The 18955-nt window shown below is 36.8% G+C and overlaps 1 protein-coding gene across 1 annotated transcript in view; it reads left to right on the forward strand.

Moving 5' to 3' along the window:
• Positions 1-1181: 1181 nt before the first annotated feature.
• LOC140246233 (guanine nucleotide-binding protein G(i) subunit alpha) overlaps positions 1182-18955 on the forward strand; it is an 89494-nt gene continuing 71720 nt past the window's right edge. Inside the window, exons 1-3 of the mRNA XM_072325689.1 lie at positions 1182-1640; positions 7759-7801; positions 13054-13195. Of these exons, the coding sequence (XP_072181790.1) occupies positions 1523-1640; positions 7759-7801; positions 13054-13195 (303 nt within the window). The 5' untranslated portion in view covers positions 1182-1522. The remainder of the gene's footprint in view (positions 1641-7758; positions 7802-13053; positions 13196-18955) is intronic.

An 18955-nucleotide genomic window follows, 5' to 3' on the forward strand; every position in this document is an offset into this window, starting at 1 on the left:
ACTGTTCTTTTGGTTTGGTTTTAGGAAATAAAAAACAGAAATGAATTCCGCTTAAAAAGAAAACATATGCTCCATGAACATTGCAGACCAAATACCTTGTCCTGTTACTGTTCTACTTTTCTGTTAGACTGTCTCATCAAAACTTCTGTGTACAGTAGGCCTAATATAGGCAAAATATAACAATATGGGACATCACCCTTGCACCACTGACTAGAAAACAAAACGAAAATATAAAAAAAAAATGCTAAAAATATAAAGTCGGGCATGTGACGTTGTCCAATTCCTGGACCATAGATAGAGACCGAAAGAGTTTGTGTAGTCGTGATTTTCGAAATTCTAAAGGCTGAGATGAAACCAGGTCGCTGCTGCTGTTTTTTTATTTTCACTTCCTCTGTAAGTTCGAGAAAACTATGAATCATGACAAACTCTTCTCTTCTTCTATCATTATGTAGTCCCTAATATGCCATCACGAACAATCTGCCATGCATGACAGCGAGTTCAGTAGTTAATTTTGAAATTCACCCCAAACATTTAAATCGCAGTATTGATCATCATTGATAATGTTCTTCAACTGTTTTAACAAACCGTTCTGGAAACTTTTCTTTTTGTTATTATTAAGTATTGACACAGAAATAACATGATCACTGAGATAAAGAACAACAGCAAACCAAAAAAAAAAAAAAAAAATGAGTACTAGTATTCTGCAACAAGGGAAAAACTCCACCCTTCACGACATGATATTCACGACCAAAATAATATTCCTGTGAGTCAAATTTCAAGCAGTTTCAGCGAGCAAATTTGTCATATTCCTCTCCAATCATTTTATACAGTCGGAGGAAAAACATTTTATTATAATCATTCACTTTCTCACACGCCAGTACAAGACTTGTGGAAGATAGGACGTGGAGAAAAGATCGGGAAAAAACAAAATCTCTGAAAAAGAGTGAATTTTTTGCGTGAATCCGGGACATGTCCCATAATGCCTTTCCCCACTCACTTACCGATATTACGGTTTGTGGAAAATGTGAAGCCAGTGGCTAGCTAGGCCGGGTGAATCTCGTATGTATTGTATGCATCGCATGAGGGACGCTGTGTGCATTGTGCAACGGCTGCATTCATAACCCGCGAGAGATTCGAGATTCGGGAATATGCGGGTACGTTTTTGCTGTACGTACGATGCGAGTAGCAGCGAATGACTGCAATAACGCACCGTACCGGTATACTGCTATACGTGCGTGCGCGGCGTTAGGTTCTGGGGTGTGGTGAATATCATTTCTGTACAGAGGAGATACATGGTCATCGGAATATTATTGAAAATCACGACGAAAATACCACGATTGGACACTGCTGGACGGTGCTGGAGTCTGAGGATATTCTTTTATAGATGGAACTTCTAATTTTCAAGTCAAGAGGAGTGTAATCGGGATTTACGGGCAGTTTGTGGTGCAGTGATATCGTGGTGGATAGCGGCTGTTGTTGGCTTATCGGACTGTGAACAAACGTTATTTCTGTATATTCCAACATGGGGTGCGCTACCAGCGCAGAAGATAAGGCGGCCGCTGAGCGGTCGAAAATGATTGACAGAAATCTACGGTTAGAGGGGGAAAAAGCAGCGAGAGAAGTCAAATTATTGCTCCTAGGTAGGTATCGATACAAAAATGACTACTGAAATTCCCAGTACGTACAGCAGTAATGTATAGTTTCATTAGATACATGAAGAGGTCCTGTCGAAAAATGACATATCGAGCTCCTCGGCCTCGGCTGCATGATGAATGGACCCTGCGGCCGACGTTACACCGTGCACCGACCGACCGGCTAGAAATCAATGTCTCACGTTTGTGTTACAGTAACACTAATCACTAACGTTAGACCCTACACACTTGTATATACTATAGTCATAGATCTAAACCAAGCATTAGACCAAAGAAGACAGTGCTCTTTGTCAACTGGAGTTCCATGAATTTATGCAAACACAGTTGTGAAAATACTAGCACAGTAGTACAGTAGTTCATTCTGAAGCAGTTTGTCTCACATCTGTGTTTTGCAGCTGCTCAGTTTTTTTCCTTTGGCTTGCCTTGAGCTCTAACTTGTTAGAACAAGTTTCTGTTTTTATTTGTTTTGTTACATGTATGTAGCTTGACCGAAAGATCGGTCTCTATCTGTTCATCGGGGATATGTTTCGCGGAGACTACGTTTGGCTTCACGCGGAATCACGGAATCTCCTATACGGAGGAGAGCCAATAAAGTCAAAGACATACAGCTGTAGACTCCTTCGGACAGACGGATTTTTCTGTCTAATGAATGTGTAAATTTAGTGTAAGACAGGAAAGATGAACACATTATGTATAACCTGAGCTGAACAAGCATCATGATACTCAATTGTCACTCCACACTGGCATGTATGACATATCAATGCTATTGTTGAACATACATTAGCATTTAATGCATACTGTAAAAGTGGATATTTTCGCGCGACTAATTTTTTGCGCTAAGCCGGGTCAGAACAGTTTCGCGTGTTTTTAATTCCGCTTAATCAAGACATCACGCACAAGAACGTATGGCAAGCAAAATATTGGCGTGTTTTTATTTTCGCCAAATGTGCGAAAATTTCAACACCGCGAAAATTTCCACTTTTACAGTATTAGAATTCAGGATGTTTACTGTCCAAGCAATCTTCATTTAACCTGTTGTGGACGAGTCCCAAATATTATACTCGGGCAGGTATCTATGACATGGGAAACGTGTGCTATAGCAAAATCAGCCCTGTCTTCAATGGTTAAATACCACTTGTCAAATTGGTAGCACTTGTATTATAAAAGCAAGACAAGGTGTCTTTAATTTTTGGGTAATCATGAAGAAATATACACCATGCACACACATGTCACCTACCATTCCCTTGCATACAATGTAATTTTGATTTTTCTGGCTAACCAGATTTTAAAATGGACCAAAACCTGACGGTTTCATGGAATTATTTTTGTGGCCACTAATGGAAGAAAAGAAACCCCAGAGTAGATGATTCTGACTCAAAAGTACTGTATTACCTGATATCATGTCGATTGTCGACTGTGCACTTCGTTGGCGCAGTGCAATGCCTGATGGATTATTGATTGTAAAAAGAGCAATTTATACTGAAACAATCATATTCATAACCACATTATAGTATGTTTTACAAATTACAGCTGCTTTAACCAAAATAATTATGCCTTACATGAAAGGAATGGGAGTGATCTAGAATCTACACATACAATTGTACATTGTACAGTTACAGCTGTACATGTAGATGACTCAGTTGCGCATTTTTGTTTTGTTTTGTTTTGTGTTTTATTGTCTCCATCATGTACAGGTATACAAGTACAAGTAATCATGTGTTTGTCAACATTTGTTGCTGGCTGCAAATGAGGGATGTACATTGTATACTATGTCTAATGTGCTGTACTGTAGTAATCAATAAGGACTTCAGTGACAGCCTCAGGAACAAAGTAAAAATGTACAATTACATTGTATATGTTTGAAGTGTATTAAAGCGCATACAAGTACATGTATGTACATGTACAACATACTGTACAGTGTACAAATGTACAAATCTATTAGCAGTGACTGATGAAGATAATACTATTTGAATGCTATTAAAATATTAAGACATTGAAGTGAATTACAATTGTACATTGTATACAATTTGTACAGGTAGATGAAATTTACCTGTACAATTTGTACAGGTCGATGAACTGTACACATGTACAAAGTGTATACATTACCTGTAAACAACTTTTGTCAGGATAGCATCAATACTTGACACAGAAATGATGTCAAAATATCCTGGTTTAAATAATCTCATTTATCAATTGTAATAGTGATAGCCATAATAATGACATGGAAAATTAAAGCTTAACATTCTATCAGATGCTGTATGTCGGCTTAGAACAGAGAAATGTATTTGAAAGTGCTGTTCGGTACTGTTGGTAACCGGCTGATTAGAGACTATTGCAATACAGATTATTCATAATCATTAATATCATTCCTAATGATAAGCATACAATGTAAATGTTAGTATGGATTAATGCCAAATAAACTCAAACAACAACAACATCAACAACAAATTATTGATATCATTCTCTACGAAGTTGATGTATCATGTACTGTGCTGAGATGGCTCAAGACTGGCTTACTTTTCAATTCCAATTTCTCATGTTTTCTTGTCTTTTGACTTTCAAATTCCATAAAAATTCTGTATGCTTCATTTTGTAAAGCATCTCTAACAGTTGCACAAAGTCTGATTGACAGACAATTAAGTGTGAGTGCACTGTATAGTGTTCCGGTAGATGTGCAATTCCTTCCATGGTTATACACTGTACAGTATTCATCGCATAATCGGGACAGGTTGGGAGTAGCAATCACGGCCCCTTTAAGCGGGGTGCCCGATTTCGCGATGAGCACTCACCATACACTAACGGCATACGACGTGTACATGTAGTGCACACACACATGCATAATGACATACTGTACATGTACATGAATACACAACCACGCTACCCCTCGGCGCGACCCGCCTCTAGCTCTCCCTGCATTCTCGCAATGATGTAGAGCACATGGCTTTGCTTATGTAGGGGAGAAGAATGTCGCGAAAGCATGTGTTTCGCAATGGCATGGATATACACGGCACTTTCGTGGCTATGCATGTACGTGTACTGGATGGTCGGAGGTCAAAACACACCAGTCCGAAGCTTGCTTTGTAGGTTCGATGTAAACGACAACTGATAGGGAATCTTTGAAATATTGTTGTGGTATTTTGGTAGATTTTTTGTGTAAAATATCAACAAAATCAAAGACCGCTTGAAGAAAAATTGTCCCGTTTATCAGAGGTCCCCGCCCGATTATCCAGTGAAAATAACATGCATTGGAAATGTTTCTGGGAAGCGTATGTCATTTAAGCGAGGTTCCCGATTATCAGATGCCCGATTATGCGATGAATACTGTACTAGTATCACATTTCGTACCACCAACACTGGTGAACAGTTGTCCACTACTTTAGTTACACTAATACATCTGCTCTAGTAAAGAACAAAATCCTGCAAGTACAATGTAATTTTTCAAAATTGTAATTATTATTATGATTGTGATATTGTACATGCTGATATTTTGAACTGAACTGTAAAGTGGAATTACTGCGTACAAGTCTAGAATTACAAGTCATATCCAGTAATCAGGACCTGCTTATGAGGCTGTGCTTCTGACTTCATTATGTACGTGTACATGTACAGTAGTTGTTGCCAAGTTTATTCACCAAGTCAGTACACTGATTATTTCTGTTCCATACGTACATGTGATTGTAGTATCTGCTTGTATTAGTAAATGACCAAACATGGATGAAATGGAAACGGTCAGTTGCTATAGGTGCTCGATATGTGAAGTCATGCATGATCATTCAATGCATAGACTGTCATCCAATTAGCTGGTGGAGGTCAGTTAAATACCGGTAGTAAGTGTGGGACTATTATATTTTTTGCCTACTTTTTGTATTGTTCTTGCTACATAATGTACATGTATTTAGTTTAGTATATTAAGTTTCAAAAACACAAATTTGAAATAGATTAAAGCCAGAACTTACTGTATATTGTAGGATGCTGTACAAAGTGTAAGTACAGGTATGAAGGTTGGCAGGTTGTGATAGATCTTTGTTTTTATTATTGTACGTTGTACATCATGGCTGGAGATTCTTGTAGCATAGCATAACTCTGCAGTGAATGGCTGCCAGTTGAAAAGATCTTGAACTGGAAAAATTTGGCACTTTGCTGCTTGTGATTTTTATCAAATATTTGTCTTAGACCAGGAAATGTAGTTCCTACATACATGTACTGTATTTTCTAGAAAAGAACAGGGCATTGTTTTTACTGCAGGAAAAGCCATACAAACAACATTCTGTAAATAAAAATACCACTTACAATTGTAATTTGTTAGAGCTTTGGTTCAGATTACGGTTTGTGCTTCCAGAAGTGAGTAAGAAAGAACATACAGTACTGTATATTGTACAGGTACCCTGTACAATGTGTACAGTACATGTGTGTATGTTAGACTACTATCTAGAGTATGAGGTAAAAATATTGTTGTAATTGGTGTACTCTGTTTCAATAGGCAAAATACAATGTTTGTTTTGAGGAAAACTGCCCTTGATAGTTTTGTTTTGTTTTTAGTGACAGGAGATGCAAATACCTACAATGTAGGTATGTTTACAGACACCATGTGCTTCCACGCATGGATGGAGATCACTGACCTGTGTACACATTGAACATTTGTACTGTACATTGTAGGCAACTCTTTATCATGCTCTCAGTACAATTCATTCATAAGTCTATTAAACACAACGATTATCTCAGGCAGTGCGAGATGTGAACCAAAATGAAAATTTATTTCCAGGAATTCAAAGATTCACGTTATATCAAGCACTTGATGTCTGGAAAAGTACACTGTACAGCAAGTGTGCTGAACTGTACACTGTACTACATGTACACATACATGTACAGTGTATGTGCTGTATATTAAATGTAGTGTACATGTACACATGTATGTCCACAACATACTGCTTCGAACCTCATGCTGTCAGGGCCCACTCTGTTCATTGTCTATTTGAATTGATGTTTTGAGTAGTTGTACATACCTTGAATTGAGAAACCATTTATTAAGCAATTCTGTGGTTACACGGTTTTGATGAACTGAAATTCATAACTTGTGCTCCTGTTTGTTTTTAGTGAATCTGATGAACTGTACAGTTTTTAATGATTAATAAATGTATTTTTATAAAAAAAAATACCCCATGTATAATTCTACATGCACTGTACTCTGTACTGTACGCCAAATATTTCGCGAGGTTTTTATTTTTGCGAATTTTGTGAGTGGGATGCTGTTCGCAAAATTAGAACAATTCTGCATACTGGTCTGACAGTCCCTCACCAGTTAAAATCACAGTCGGACCAGTAACTTTTTCAGGAATGGACCAGTAAAACATGGAAAAACTGGGTACGTGTACCTACTCTGGTCCAACAGATAGGTGGGACCAGTAGAAAAAAATGGGTTAGTGTATAGCCCTGATGAAAAACATGCAAAAATATTAACTCTCAACCCTACATGAATGCAATTGATAGGCATACATTTCTCTGTTCAGTACTGCATTCCATTTACATTGTAAATCGCGAATCTAACCACTCATGAAATTGTCAGGAAGTCGCAATTTGTGAAAAATGGGACTTGCTGAATATCATTCATGGTGTACAATGTATGATGCAGTAAGATCAGCTTCCCTTTTTAACCAGTATGATTTCTCCATCTCCAGTTGTAGCTACACTAATGATTTTTGTCATCATGTGGTACACTGTACTTTACAAGTTGAGTTTACCTTAAATGACTGTGACCTATTTCTAACAAAGTACACTGTTAATTTTGAGACATCTTAGGGTTATTAAAAGATCTGTTGTACATTGTATGTTGCAGTGAAAGTGTACTTATTACATAATTTGTATTTGATACAACATGCATATGTACATAGCAATATGTTGTACATTGATACATTGTACGACTGTACATGCATCGGTACAATGAACCTGTACATGTATTGTATATCATCAGAAAACATGCGGGATTGTGGTAGCAATGAGATGCAACTTGTGATTTTAACAATTTTGCAATTGCAAGTCTGTATGCATGATAACTGTGATTTGTAAAGACTGATTTCCATTCTTTACCTGTTTTTCATTTCTTCTGCAGGTGCTGGTGAATCAGGGAAAAGCACAATTGTAAAACAAATGAAGTAAGTGCTACATGTTTCAGGGATCTTTAGAATGTTGAACAGTTTTATTTTTATTTTGATCCTGTTGCATTGTTTCACATCCATCCTGTTTTTGTCCATTTTGACCTGAAATATGATTGCCATGGCCACTGGGAACATGGTGTACACATTGCATGTAAAGAAGAAATCCACTCCCAAAATAGATAAACTTCAAAAGAAAGAGAAAAATGTTCCCTAAGGAACAATACAAAAATGACAAAAATCAGATAAGAAATAAGGAAGATATGACATTTTGAAATGTCACATTTTTAAGGAAAACATTTCTTGACCAGTCCTTGTGAATATTCAGATGAGGGAGTTGATGATGACATACCCTCACAATTTTTCATTCAAGTTATAAGTGAATGCAGAAATTTTTTTTTATTTTTTAGCTAAATACATGATGTTATTGTTCATACAATTACACTAAACAGTATGAAATTCTGTCACTTGATCAGCCTTCTGAAAAATACACTACAAATGTACAGTTTTGTAGGTACATCGTGTACATGTATGTATGTAGTCCGAACGAATGGCAAAACAGAGATACAGCAGCACCAAACTCCACTCAGTGAAAGCATACCATTTCATGTTGAAATGTCAAACCCATGCAAACATTGAGTGTTTATTCAGGTCACTATGTCCACATATTATCTCCCTCTTGTCTTGGGTGCCCTGTCCATTCTGTTGATCAGGTTTGATCCCAAATGCCTCCAATGTACACTTGTACATTATACAATGTAAAGGGTATCTGGTAAATGGTAATTCAAGATAAATGGAAGAGGCTACTTTTTTACATGGTGTTGTCTTGCCTACAACATGTACATGTGGCCAGCACTTACAGTTGCAATGGGCTACACTTCTTTGATGTACAATTGTACACTACATTGTAGCATTGCATCGGACATGTTGCCCTTGTGACCGACTCTAGTAATGCTGTACAAATGTATACTTACTGTATGTACATGTACGGTGTATACACAGTACCAGACTATCTTGAATAGCATACACTTGTGTATCTTATATTGTCTCCGGGATTTAGCCTGGACATATGATATGCCTTCACTCTATCTATAATTTGGCATTTGGTAAAATATGCTGGTGGGTTTTAAATTCACACAGGATCTGCAGGTTCTCCTATCTAATGGTTGTACAGTACACGTATGCACAAAAATGCTTGGTGGCTTTAATTTCATGTACTGTAACAGCTCAGTACCAGGTATTCCACATCTTTACTGTATGACGCAAAGTGTGATGTAGTTAATAGCATAATCATCTGTCAGCGTACATGTACACACCCAGTATTTTATGCAGATTTCCATGAGGATTTCAAATCACAGCAGCAATGCGCTGACTTCAAGATGTACAGTACCAATACAGTATTGTGTACCGATACATAGCCTATTGTCATTTGTATTTGTCACATACAACATTGTACTTTATACAGTACAGCTTGGCAGCATGCAGTATGACTTACATTTATGCAATGTATGTACAAGTACACTGTAGGTACTATTTAAAGGGAAGATAAACCCCAAGAGCAATGTGGATTGAGTGAAAGCAGCAGCATTAGTAGAACACATCAGTGAAAGTTTGAGGAAAATCAGACAATTGATGCAAAAGTTATGAATTTTTAAAGTTTTGATGTTGGAACCGCTGGATGAGAAGACTACTAGAGGTTATGACGTATGAGTGGACAACAATACCAAGAAAATATAAAGAAAATTCTGCAAAAATCCATTTTTCATGAAAATTACAAATTCCATCAACTTGATATTGACCTATGTTAAGGGTAGCAATTATTCCCCCTGCTTTCTGAAAGCGGTTGGTCCATTGCTCTTTCATAATTCTAGAAAAGTGAATTTTCGTTGAATTTCCTTTATATTTTCTTTGTATTGTTGTCCACTCATACGTCATATCACTACCCTCTAGTAGTCTCCTCATCCAGCGGTTCCAACACCAAAACTTTAAAAATTCATAACTTTTGCATCGATTGTCCGATTTTCCTCAAACTTTCACTCTTTGTGTTCTACTAATGTTGCTGCTTTCACTCAATCCACATTGTTCTTTGGGTTAACCTTCCCTTTAATAGTGTTACCTCTAGACAGCCAACAGTAGCTCAGGAGTCATGATTAAAGCTAAACACTACTTTGTAGTACTTACAATTTGTACAACTGTACATGTACTGTACCTTTACCCAGATACTGCACTTACAGACGCTGACATTATCCCCACCCCACTTGAGACAAAACATCATGCTGATCACGCAGTAGAAACACGTGTACATGTAACCTTGTTGAAATGATTATCCTGTTCTTAAAAAAGCAAGAAACTGTTCGACATTTAGATTAAGCCCACATTGATCAATGAAAAACAAATATCCTTCAGATAGGAAAACACAAAAGTGTTTCTGCAAAACAAAATCTCACTTCCAAGTGTGGATTGTACTTTATCATGATACAAACAAAGAGGGGAAAAAACGAGTAGATTTCATTATAGAGATGAAGTAAAGGATGCTTGCCAGAGACGACCTGTGCTCTTGTTCACACATACAATTTTCGTCCAGTACTTTAAAATAAAATGTACAAAATGTATTTGACCTGAAAAAAAAGCAGGTGAGAAAAAAGCAGGTGAGGAAAAGACTGTGAAATCTGTGGTGGTTTTGGACATATACAAAATTAACATTCCATTTAAACTAAAGCTTGAAGAGGCAGTTTTGAATAATTGAATTTGGACTCTTCTTGGCAGAAAACAATATCAGTCTTTTTCTCTTATTTGATTACTTTCTACTTTAAATTTCATGACTCCCAAATAAAAAAGAGCACAGTATGCAATATATTGCAATAATTGCTGACTTTGTATAATACCTACTCATGAACAGGTATTAAAAAAAAAAATGCAAAAAAAAATGCAAAAAATGCAAAATGTTGAAACATGTTGGTTGTATTGCCCTACTGACAGATGTCAACAACCAAGAAGTTACTCTCTATTATGCATATTGCATGCTTATTTCTGTTCCAATTCAATGCCTCTCCATATCATTCAGAGTGATTTGTACCGTAGATCAGGCCCTTGTAAAGGACAAGGACATGTTCATTACCGCATGATACACTTTGTACACTCTACTGTACCCATACTATGACAGTAGAGACTTTGGATCGTGTACATGTAGATGCCCTCCTCCTGTCCCGTGGTGCTAATTTACTTCCACACTCGGCGTGTGCTGACCACCCAGAGGACTCTTAATGCTAATTATATCTCTCCATCCATTCCTCCCCATCCTCGCCATGCAGTACTTATTACTCGAGTTGCCATGGGCAACCTTGTTTGCTCTTAACAGAGTCCCCATCTCAACAAAGCTGCAGTCAGTGCTACCATGTAGAACATGTTCAACTGTACATGTACAAGAGATAGATACATGTAGATAGAGTTTAGGGAGAGATGGAAAAGAAAGAGGAAGGAGGAGAAAGGCAATATAATACATGTATCTCCTAGTTTGTCTGCACCCTATCATCAAGCATTTGTCATTAAAGGCATTATTTACCATTTGCAGATGAAACAAAAATGGAGCTTTAGTGCTTCAAAATAGCTCTAAAATGTTAGTTAGGGATTACGATAGAAACAACAAATGTAATCAATTGAATCAGTATAATCAAATACTAAAGTATTATTAGTAGAAGAGATGAACAATAGCTATAATAAAAATGTTTCTAGACTTAACCGTTTATAGTTATGGTTTATTTCAAGAGAAAAATAGTGATATCTAAATATTTTTAGGCTTTATTGCAAAGTTTTTATAAGGTAGGATGTTTTATCCATGATACTTGTATAACTGACCTACGCATAATGCATGAAATGTGATATCTCAACATTTTTTAAATCACTGCTCCCAAAAACAGTACCTTTAAGATTGTACTGGACCGTCTCATGTATCATAGCCAGACATATCTAAAGATACAATGTACATGGACATCACATAATGAAGTATGTACATGACTTTACATAACAAATGTTTTTGTTGTTATTCATTCAAGAGAAAAGCATGGAAAGCTCTGCAGGCAATTTTTTTTTTTTTTTTTTATTTAGTGTCATTTTTCAGTCTCTCCAAAATGTGTTTTTGTTCTTTTTTACTTCAAAGATTCTCGATTAACTAGTGAGTATAATTTGGATCAACAATTTACTTCAAATGTTTGTCTGTCTAGTGGGAGCAATTTCAAGGTAGCAGTACAGCATAGCGTCATCTACATTGTAGTTAGTACGTGTTTATGTGTAAATTGATTCATGTAAATTTATTTTGAAAAATCATGAAAAAGAGAGAGTCTTAGGGAACAAAATTTTTGAAAGCTGAGGGTTCCCTTACAATCCATGAACAAAAGAATTCTCCTCCACTCGTTCTCTTGTGCATTACAAATATTGCTTGCCGTGTTCTATCATAGGTCACCATGATAAACTGACAACATCCTTGGACTTACTTTGTCGTATGTTTCTTGTATGGCGCATGGGCCACTGTGTTTATACTCGATGTTAAACATGTTGACACAATTACTTTGTGCTGATGAAGTGATAATCTGAAAAGGACTGAATTTCAAGTTGCTAAGACATTGTGTGCAGTATGTACTGTACATACTAATGTACACTGTTCTTGAGCATGTCTGGTAGCAGGATGAGTGCATTGTCCTACAATATATACATGTTCATAGGTGAAGACAGTAGGTTTCCTTTTTCTTTTAGGGGGGTGGGTTTCTCTTTTGAATGCCTACCACGTGGATGAAGATTGAAAACATGACCGTCTACTGCAGAAATGTACAATTGTATGAATCAGATCTGCTATAGTGTATTTCATGTGGGAAGCTCTCCTCACCGAGGCTTACACATATAATTTTCTCTTTCATAATATTGTCAAGCTAGTATTTTTTGGGCTTGGCCACACAAGATTAATTTTGTGTGTTTTTAATTCTGCGAAATCAGGACATTGACTACTGGAATGTATGGCATGCAAAAATATTTGCATGCTTTTATTTTTGTGCTAGGGCAGCTTCTGTTTGCGCAAAATGTGAGAAAATGTCCACTTTTACAGTAATATGTAGTTCAGTACTGTACTGTGTATTGCATGTGAACATACACAGTTTATATAACCTGTGATAAGAACTAAGAAGTATAGCATCAAACTTTTCTCTAACAAATTGGAAACAAACAAGACACGTGTATCCCCTTGTTCACTTCTCTGTGCACAGGATTATACATGAAGAAGGATACTCCGAAGAAGACTGTAGGCAGTACAAACCAGTGGTGTACAGTAACACAATCCAGTCTATGATCGCCATCATCAGGGCCATGGGATCACTCAAGATCGACTTTGGAGATACAGAAAGAGCAGTGAGTATTGGGCAAGAAGGTTTTGTGCAGTGTGAACAAGTGGTGCACGAATGCCTCCAAAGCAGTGTGCAGATACAATGTAAACAAAAATTGTTGAATAGATTAGTGAATGTATAATACAGTATGCTGATTCATAAATGAATGGCAAGATCTGATACTTAGCAGACAATTAGCAGACATGAAGTACAGTGTTAGTGTACAGTTGTACATTTGTAGGAAACAAGATTTTGTTATCATTTAATGGTTACAAGTTCATGTATACAGCTATACTGGTGTTCTAATAGTCCACCCATATCATCATCTTAGTCTGTGGCCATTTAAATGATACAATATATGGCGTCATAATTGCAAATACCATTGTACAGTGTACCTTCAAAGTGCATGATGTTATCACATATTTTTTAAGCACTGATAAGTTATTATATAAGTATAAAATAACTCGTTATCCAAGCATATTAAAAAGAGAAAATCACGAAACATGATGCATTAGAAGAACTGGACACATCAAACACAAGCTTAACTTTTACTCATGATTGACACATTGTTCTTCATCAACATAGATAATTACAAAGTCCTATGTCAGTTTGTCAATCAGTTGCAGTGAAAACAACTCATTGCTATTTAAAAAGGTCATTATTTGAATTAGCTTAAATATGCACTGAATTCATGTTCTTCAACATACATTGTATATGGTTTTATATGTGTTTGAATCATGTACAGGTTCCCTGAAATCATGTTCAAAGTACATCACTCTTTATGATATATGAACAGTTGATATCCTCTGTGTTTTGTCAGTGCAATTTCTCACAGAAATGACACATATTTTGCCAAAATAAGCACTGACACGCAATCACACTTCATGCTTTCCGCGCTGCAGTGCGGGCATCAGCAGCCCACTTTGAGGTACACTTCTACAGTGCTTTAATGCATACTAAATATGCAGCGTCACTCAGCTGAGAGTTCGCAGAATATCAAGTATATTTAGAAAGTCATCATGAAATCTGAGGCTAATGTAATCTCAGTGCCTGGCAGGAAATTTACAGAGCCTTGCTTTACATTTGATAGGCACTGACCAAAGTGTCCTGCTTGCATTTTTATAGGCACTTCTGGCAAAACTTGCTGCACATGACCAGCATATAATCAGCAATGTCTTGTCTTGAGTGTGATACTAACTTAAGATTTTATTGCATTATTAGAGACATAGTAGAGTAAATTGCTTTCAATTTATTTGTGCCATTAACCTGTTGCTAAATTAAAAAGAAGTGAAGTAATATGACAGAGAGAATGTCTATTCTTGAGAGTAAAATGAAAGAGTCTACATCCCTAATAATATTCTGGCTCACCAAACAGACTAGTTACTGTCAGTTTTGATTTTAAAAAGTAAAGCACTGTATACCTACCACTGGCTTATGGACAAGTATTACTTTGGTCTTTGTGTAGAATTACATGTACTTAAATCTAGAGCTAAGTTGCCTCTATAAGTTGATTTTTTTTAAGCTCTCTTCAATTCTAATATCCATTTTAAAATGTCAAAAATTAATCCTAATTTGAGATTAACAACATACATGTACATGTACATTTGTTTGTGGTATAGTGTTGAAATGTACATTTGCCCTTTAATATGGACCCCGTGAGTGAAATCTGTAGTGCCACTGAATCCTTGCACTCTGCATGCCATCAGAGAGATCAAAAAGGGTGGACCATCAAAGTCTGTCAGTGGTATGTCCAGAACACATCAGGAAAGGGAGCATCTAAAATTTCCCAGCATGGTATGACTCTCACAAACCCATAAAAAAAAATGTGGATTCAACATAGGGTCTAGCTCATGAGTGTTGCCTCTGGACCTATATGTAGGGAAAGTGATAGTGTTTCGGAGATCTGGAATAAATGTGCTGTCATATTATGTTAGAGGGATTGATAAGGAAGCTATTGGGAAAGGAATAAGGAGTTGAATTTGAGAATATGTTTCAGTGCGTCGTATGGTGCTACCAAAGAGCAAATGAGATAATTCTGTCTTCATCTCAGGGGGAGAGTTTTTCCTTTTGTCTTGGTAGAAAGGTGAAAAAACTTCTACAAGTTTCTTCTGAAAACATTAAAGCTGAAATATGAGAACTTGGTGAAAATCATGTATTGTGTACAAGTACATGCCAAGTATTTCATGAAGTTTGTGTACAAGTACATGCCAAGTATTTCATGAAGTTTTTTCATTTTCACGAATTTCCTGGGTCAGGTGGTACATGTATTCACAAAAGTGATTTAAAAACAAGTGAGAATATTAACTCTGATCCCGACATGAATTTGATGTGCACGCATACATTTTTCCGTTCAGTACTGTACTCCACAGTCGCGAATTTGGCCATTTGCAAAATTGTCAAGAAGTCCAGATTCACAAGAAATTTGACTTGTTAAATACACGTTGTATATGGCATGTATGCTTGGAAATTCATTGCATTGACTTTCCATGCACCTGGAGAAACCATTGATATGTGCTCTAAAATGGACACTTATATGCATAAGAAATATATGAAATAGTGCTGTGATATCATAATTTCAGATTGGTAACTTCGAAAAAATGCAGAATATTAGCCTAATCATCATGATCATCATGTGATCATTCTACTTAGCCACTACTGAATGGGAAGGGCTATTCAGGAATAAAAGTAGGGTACACTGACTTAGATTATTTTATACTTACAATCTCAGAATACTCCAAAGCAACTCCATGTCCCTAGCAAATTGTATCCACCAGACAAGTTTCCTAGTAGACCCATTTGATGTATTGCAAGCACTCCAAATGGTGGAAGATGAATTTTGAGCCCTTCTGATAACTATGTGTTACTGTGTGTTTGAGCTCTAATATACAGTGAATACATCAAGTGCCATCTTCAGTTTTTCATAGAGCTTTGACTATAGCATTCCCCCCTGGTATGGTGCCTCAGTATTTTGGTTGTTGTTGTTGTTTTTTATCTAATCTAAGAATGAACCTCAGTTCACTCTGTATGGGTGAAGTAAACCAGAGGCTGTACTCAGACTATCAGCTGAGAGGAGAGCCAGTTTTGATTTCACCCCAAAGTGGCATAAATGATGGCCCTTGTGCTGTCCATTTGCTGTGAGCTGCATAAATGGCGCTGGGCGGTCTGGTGAAATCGATCCAAGCACATCCTTATGGCCAGAACACACTGTCCCTGAAAATGGCTCATAAGAGAAAGTTCACAGGCATTAACAGGTACTGTAGGTACAAATGTCGTCAAACCTGTGTCATAGACAAAATGACAGTGATACTCAGCAACATTCTCTATAAACACGCTTTCTCTTTTGCATTGATCTATTTTTTTCCCCTTCGGAAAGGAAAAAATGAAGGATCACAGCTCTCCTGAGGTTTTGTGGTGCTTGGCCATTGTGTATCACCTTGAATAGCATCCTGCATTGACATTCATTGGCATTTGTTCATTTTGCATACTGTTCAACTCAATCCTCGGACGAAACAAGGCAGTGTTTACTTATAGATTGCCACTATGAAATTATGTGTAGACTGTATTAACACTCTGCCGTTGTGTTCAGGGTCTGATGCAAGAAGCTCATTTTAAAGCAAAGGTGAATACCATTTGTGATGGTGTCAGCTAGAAATAAATAAATGAATGAATGAATAAATAAATGTATAGATAAATAAATAAGTAAATAAATAAATAAGTAAATAAATAGATAGATAGATAGATGAAAATAAATGAAAATAAAAATGTTTAAAAAAATGCAGCAAACTATACCTGCAGTTACCTTTCTCAGATAATCCTCAACTGGCTTTTAACCCTCAAGCTGTAATATGAATGCTTGGTAGAGGATCAGATGCAGTGGCAGTACCCTTCTTCATCCACTGGAAAGATAGATGTCACACCCCATGTGTAAGAGTGCCTGTTCCAGATTAACACCAGCACAGGGCACCCATCAGTAGCTTACAGATTCATCTTGTTCATTACTCAGCTGTAAGTTGTCAATGTAAAGGGAGCTCCTCTGACTGATTGTGTGCATCTGTAAAACAGGGTGCTAGAGGCATGATACATGTTCATGTACTTACAGAATGTTTGTTAGTCAGGATTTCTTTGCTTCATTGATGCAGTACCTCCAGAATTCAACTGGCATTAGTTCAGGGGGATCAATTCATTACCCTATTAAAACTGTAACTACATTGTAGCCTGCTTACACCAACACACATAATCATATATGGGACTAAGGAATGTGCTAATGACAAACTCTAAAACATTAAATGAATTAGTCTGTACAGACAATATTACTTTCTACAATCAAGTGACAACTTGTTTCTTGTCGTTATCTACTGGTCGCTGTTGTTTCCGTGCCAGTTTTGAAACTCTAGATTAAGCAAAGTCTTCAACACAAAGCACAGTGCAAACAAGTACATTGTATTAAAGTTTACATAGCCATTGGGGTAAATGCAATACAATAACCTGCCCTACATGCATCACACAATAGTGCTATCTAATGAAATACACTTTGTACATCGGCTATTGTATAGCAAGCTATAGGGCATTTGTGAATGAAAACACAAATTATGAATTAACAAATCTTTGATCAGAGGGTACATGTCTTTGTGGGGTCAAGCAGGAATGAAATCTTTAAAGTAAAGTTGTACAATGAATTTAACGGAACAGGTGTCTAGGCAAATACAGGAAAGCATCGGGGACAAATTTGAGCTTGCATTTGCAGTTATGCAATTTCTATGATTCCTAGCATCATTCAACACAATTTTGAATTCTGTGGATTTGACCTCAATGTGCTACAGCTGTATGGCCTGCATGGTGAAGCACAGAGCATCAGTTGCTGTAGTGCTAAACATCTACAATGTATTTATGTCTGCTTTGTGACACATATTATGCGATATTCACATGATATTCAAGCAAGTTAGCATGACTTATTGCCAGAGAACTGGAAGTTATCTGACACCCTTGTCCAAGAGAAGAATACATTTACTGTAAACTGTGTGATAGTGTTGCTACTGTAGGTTTACTTCAGTGGAACTGTAACTTGGATTTGTGTTGAGTTCTGCACTCTTGAGAAGAAGCAGATCAAAGCAACACAAGCTTCATTCAGAGACAGGAGTTATCTGTTGTTAGTTATCTATTAGTTATCTATCTAAAATCAATTTTATTTGCCACCATTCACCCACAACGAAAAATGAAAATCACTCAGCGGCACTTAGAATCTCCAGACTGTGCATACCCAAACAATAACCTGAATCTGGACCTTGTGACCTTGTGTAGTGAGTTTCAGTTCATATAGGATGAAAAGAATTGATGATGTTCGTGTGCAGTTCACACATGCCATTCAAAGAAAATCATCACAAGAATTTATTAAACAAAAGCATCAAGCTTGTCTGATTTTTGCATCACAATGCATATCGCGAGAGTGAATGATATTTTGCGTACACACACAAGGATTAATTGTTATCACATTGTGTTTCAAAGTTCAATTTTGAAAAGCTATTGAATTGTGTGTGTGTGTGTGTGTGTGTGTGTGTTGAATGGGACAAAAGACAACTGAAAGCTTTCAATATTAAATTTCAAGAACTTGATGACAATTTCGCAATTACAGTGTAGGTTGCAGAGTTCATGATCACATGTTTTGGAAGTAAATACTCCCCAGCTTAGAACAGGTCAAGACTTCAGGTAGTAGCTATCAGTGGAAATCGATATCCCCACCGAGGATGTGGTCTGGTACTATTGCAGTGGTGAAAACAACTGCAGACAT

The sequence above is a fragment of the Diadema setosum genome, chromosome 2, assembly GCF_964275005.1.
Source record: "Diadema setosum chromosome 2, eeDiaSeto1, whole genome shotgun sequence".
Classification (NCBI taxonomy): Eukaryota; Metazoa; Echinodermata; class Echinoidea; order Diadematoida; family Diadematidae; genus Diadema; species Diadema setosum.